At 35.7% G+C, this 4143-nt stretch overlaps 1 protein-coding gene across 1 annotated transcript; it reads left to right on the forward strand.

Moving 5' to 3' along the window:
• Positions 1–624: 624 nt before the first annotated feature.
• On the forward strand, positions 625–2886 carry LOC130811064 (heme-binding-like protein At3g10130, chloroplastic). Its single transcript, XM_057677221.1, has one exon. It carries the CDS (start codon positions 800–802, stop codon positions 1403–1405), a length of 606 nt encoding a protein of 201 aa, XP_057533204.1. The 5' UTR covers positions 625–799; the 3' UTR covers positions 1406–2886.
• Positions 2887–4143: the final 1257 nt, after the last annotated feature.

The following is a 4143-nucleotide window of genomic DNA, read 5'->3' on the forward strand; positions in this document are numbered from 1 at the left end:
TCTACATTCATTTCAAGTGCAACACTTTTAGCAATTTCTAAACTAGCAGCAAAACCTTCTTCTTTATACTTTTCAAAAGATATTATGCCTCTTACTTGTTCAATGCAAATGAACTTGGATGGCAATTTCTTACTTATCATATTAACAACAAATAAAATCTCATACCAAATCACTATACGATAAATAAACTAAAATTATTAAGTGCATTAGCCAAACATGTCAAATTTTAAAAGTAATCTTAAAATTTGACATGTTCACACAACATAAAATTGAAGTCATTTGTTCACGATGATTAATGTTTGGAGTACAATCAAGAATAATAGAAAAATACTTGATCTCCGATCTTAATGATATTGCTTTTAATATTACTATTAGCCAAGAGTGAAGTAAACTCATTTTGAAATTTTCATCCAAAGTAATATTAATAAATCTCACAATTTTAAATACGTCTAATATGATTTTGCATTACAACATTTTAATTGTTGGCATTGGCCCAAGAGAAGGATGATGAATCAAGAATTTTCAAATGACAATTGACAAGTTTTTTTCTAAAAAAAAAATAAGTTTGTGCAATTTGAAACAAATGTCGTGGAGAAACGGAATCCACAACTCAAATCTCTTTTACCAACCACAAAATTAAATTGAAGTCAGATTTTATTTCCTCTCGCTCAAGTAAAGGATACACACCAACTGGAACATTCTACATTACAAATTTCTCAAATAAAATCCCAATCAATCTACCGGACTTCTTTATAATTGCAAAAAATTCAAATCATCAACCCTAAAATCCTTTCACAAAATGGGTTTAATCTTAGGCAAAATCACAGTAGAAACCCCAAAATACGAAGTAATCCAATCCACAAACGATTATGAAATCCGCAAATACCCACCATCCGTAATAGCCGAAGTAACATACGATCCATCCGAAATGAAAGGAAACAAAGATGGTGGATTCACCATTTTAGCTAATTACATCGGAGCTTTAGGAAATCCTCAGAACACCAAATCTGAAAAAGTAGCCATGACTGCACCTGTTATCACCCAAAACAACGCAGAAAAGATAGCCATGACAGCTCCGGTGATTACGAAAACGGACGAATCCGGCGAGAAGAATATGGTGAGGATGCAGTTTATTCTTCCGTCAAAGTATGAGAGAGCGGAAGATGCGCCGAAGCCATTAGACGAGAGAGTAGTGATTAAAGAAGAAGGGGAGAAGAAGTATGGTGCGGTGAAGTTTAGTGGGCTGACGAGTGATGGTGTTGTGACGGATAAGGTGGAGAAATTGAAGAGTGCGTTGGAGAAAGATGGGTATAAAGTTATTGGGGATTTTTTGTTGGCTAGGTATAATCCGCCATGGACGTTGCCACCTTTGAGGACTAATGAGGTTTTGATTCCTGTGGAATGAGTCTGATTTTGGTTGAGTTTTCAAGTCTTTATTGTTTATAATTTGTGTTGAAATTGTGATAGGATGAAAGTTTATGAAGGTTTCAATGTAACGTTTGAGATGATATATGATGATCTCAATGTTAATAGTTAATAAGTTAAAAGTATAAACATACTGATAGAATATTTTAATATTCTGATAGATAATAATATCACTCATGGGTTGCTCTAATCAAAGTTCAAGCACAAGTCCATAATGTTCTTGATCATATCATTCCACCAACCAAAGAAAAAGATATTGTTGATCCCGCCAAGGAGGCCGATTCCACTCTTTGGAAGCGTCTAGACGCAGCGGTTCTCCAATGATATTATATCTCCCGACATCCTCACTTCTATTCTTGTTTCCGATGATACCGCCGAAAAGGCTGTTTGTGCATTGTGGCCTTATTTTAAGTAAGCATTCTGGTGCTCTTCATCTCGAAAATCAATTTACTTGCACCAAATTGATTAATTTTCCTAATGCTACTACTTATTGCAATCGTTTAAAACAAATTGTGGATCAATCGGGAAATGTCGATGCTCCGGTTACTAACTATGCCTTGTGATAAGAATGCTCTCCGGCCTTACAAACGATTATGGTAGTTTTGTCACCCATATTCAACAACATGAACCTCTACCATCCTTTGAAACCATAAAATCAAAATTTGCTTTGGAAGAAATCACTATCAGTCAACGCCATTCTCATGACACCGAGAACGCCGCTTTTATTTCCCAAAACACATCTAACAACCGTCCTCACAACCCCAAAATTGGCCATCCTCCATCACCACTCTGTTTTCTTACACCGATGCGAATTGGGCCAAATGTCTTGATACAAGCCGTTCCACTTCGGTTATTGTGTCTTCCTTGGTGATAATTTACTTTCTTGGTCTTCTAAACACCAAGCTACACTCTCTCGCTCCAATGATGAAACTGAATACCGTGGTGTAGTCAATGTTGTCTCAGAATCATGCTGGTTACGCAACTTACTCCTTGAGCTTCACTGTTCCATCTCTAAAGTCAATTTGGTCTACTGCGATGATATTAGTGTTATATACTTATCCGGAAATCCTATTCAATATCAGCGCACAAAACATATTAAAATGGACATACAAAAAGTAGCACGTGGTCAAGCTCATATTCATTATGTTCTTTCTAGATACCAAACTGCTAACATATTTACAAAAGGACTTCCTCTAATCCTCTTTTAAGATTTTCGCAACAGTCTCAACATTCGAGAATCTTCCGTTTCCACTACGAGGGTGTGATAAAATATAATAATATTAACCAAATATTATTTATTCTAAGCATATTCCTTTTTGTGATTATCTTCCTAATTTAGTAGATTAGTATAGTGTTAATATTTTAGGAAATATTGTATTTAGCTTGTTTCCATATTTGTATTTTGCATAATCATTATATTCAATCAATAACAAATGATTGGCAAGGCAAATCATTCTAATACATTTTTTTTATAAATTTTACAATTGTTAAAGGAGATACTTCTATTTGATAATTGTTGGAGGTTGATTATTTATCAGAGGAAAAGTAGGTTAAATTCAAACATCAATGAAAAAGGGCGTTTGATAATTAGGTTTTTTTTATTGGCTTTTTAATGAGTATTGAATAGTTCGTGATCAAACCATTCTAATACATTTTTTATGGTCATGGTATGGGGAGAAAAAGAAGACGGCAATTCATACTCATAAAAGAGAACATGGCTAAAGAGTCCCTTGACTCAAAAGATCAAGAGATGTTCCTACAATGAAAAGGATTGGGTTGAGCTGAGGCTAGCTCCACAAGCCTATATCTTATTACACAAGATTAACCCTTGAACAAAAAAATAAAAAAGGAAGCATATAAATAAAATAAATATAAAAAGGTACTGATAATAATAGTAATAAAAACGAGTAAAAACCAAAGAACAAAAACACTAACAGGTAAGCGAAATAGAATCAGAAGTCTAAGACATGAATAAGGTGCCTCCAACTACCAAATATATCTCTTTAAATGTTGACTTAAGTTGCTAGCTTAAAGAGCTGGTTTATCGACCAATACTTTCTGATGTTCAAACTATCTAATAATTTCAGCCAATAACTCTAACTAATAATTATTTGCCAAACATGTTCAAAAGTTTCTATATGTAGCTTAAAAGTTAATTTTTCAATTCGGATACACGGACACGCCAATTGACTGACGTGTCACGTGTCGGACACGGACACGCGACGGACACGCGAAAATCCGTGTCCTACACGCCAAATGAAGTGTCCAATATTTTAATATTTTTTCGGACACATGGACACGGAAGGGACACGAAAGGGACACGACAAGGACACGGAGAGGACCCATGTTTTCTTTAAAAAAAAATTCGAAAACAGATGAACAGTACACTAGTACAGTAGTACAACTCTTCTCCACGGCTCCACCTCCACTGTCGCTGCTGCACTCCCGCACCACGCCACCGCTGGCTGCTCCTCCATCACAGACTAACACTCGAACTCGGTGCTGCACTGCTGCTGCTGTGGGTTGTTCGAATCGAACACAGCCGAACACTCGAACTCAAAGAATCCCTAAAAATCAAAATTTTTGATTTTGTTTAAGGTATTTTCACTCTTTATCCTAAATCCTAATATTAATTTGGGCCGAGAATCGCTGCCATTTGAGTTTGTTGAATCTGAGTCAACTCGGACGCCATTAGAGGAGGTTCGTGTTTTTGCGCCT

The sequence above is a fragment of the Amaranthus tricolor genome, chromosome 4 (genome assembly GCF_026212465.1).
Source record: "Amaranthus tricolor cultivar Red isolate AtriRed21 chromosome 4, ASM2621246v1, whole genome shotgun sequence".
NCBI lineage: Eukaryota > Viridiplantae > Streptophyta > Magnoliopsida > Caryophyllales > Amaranthaceae > Amaranthus > Amaranthus tricolor.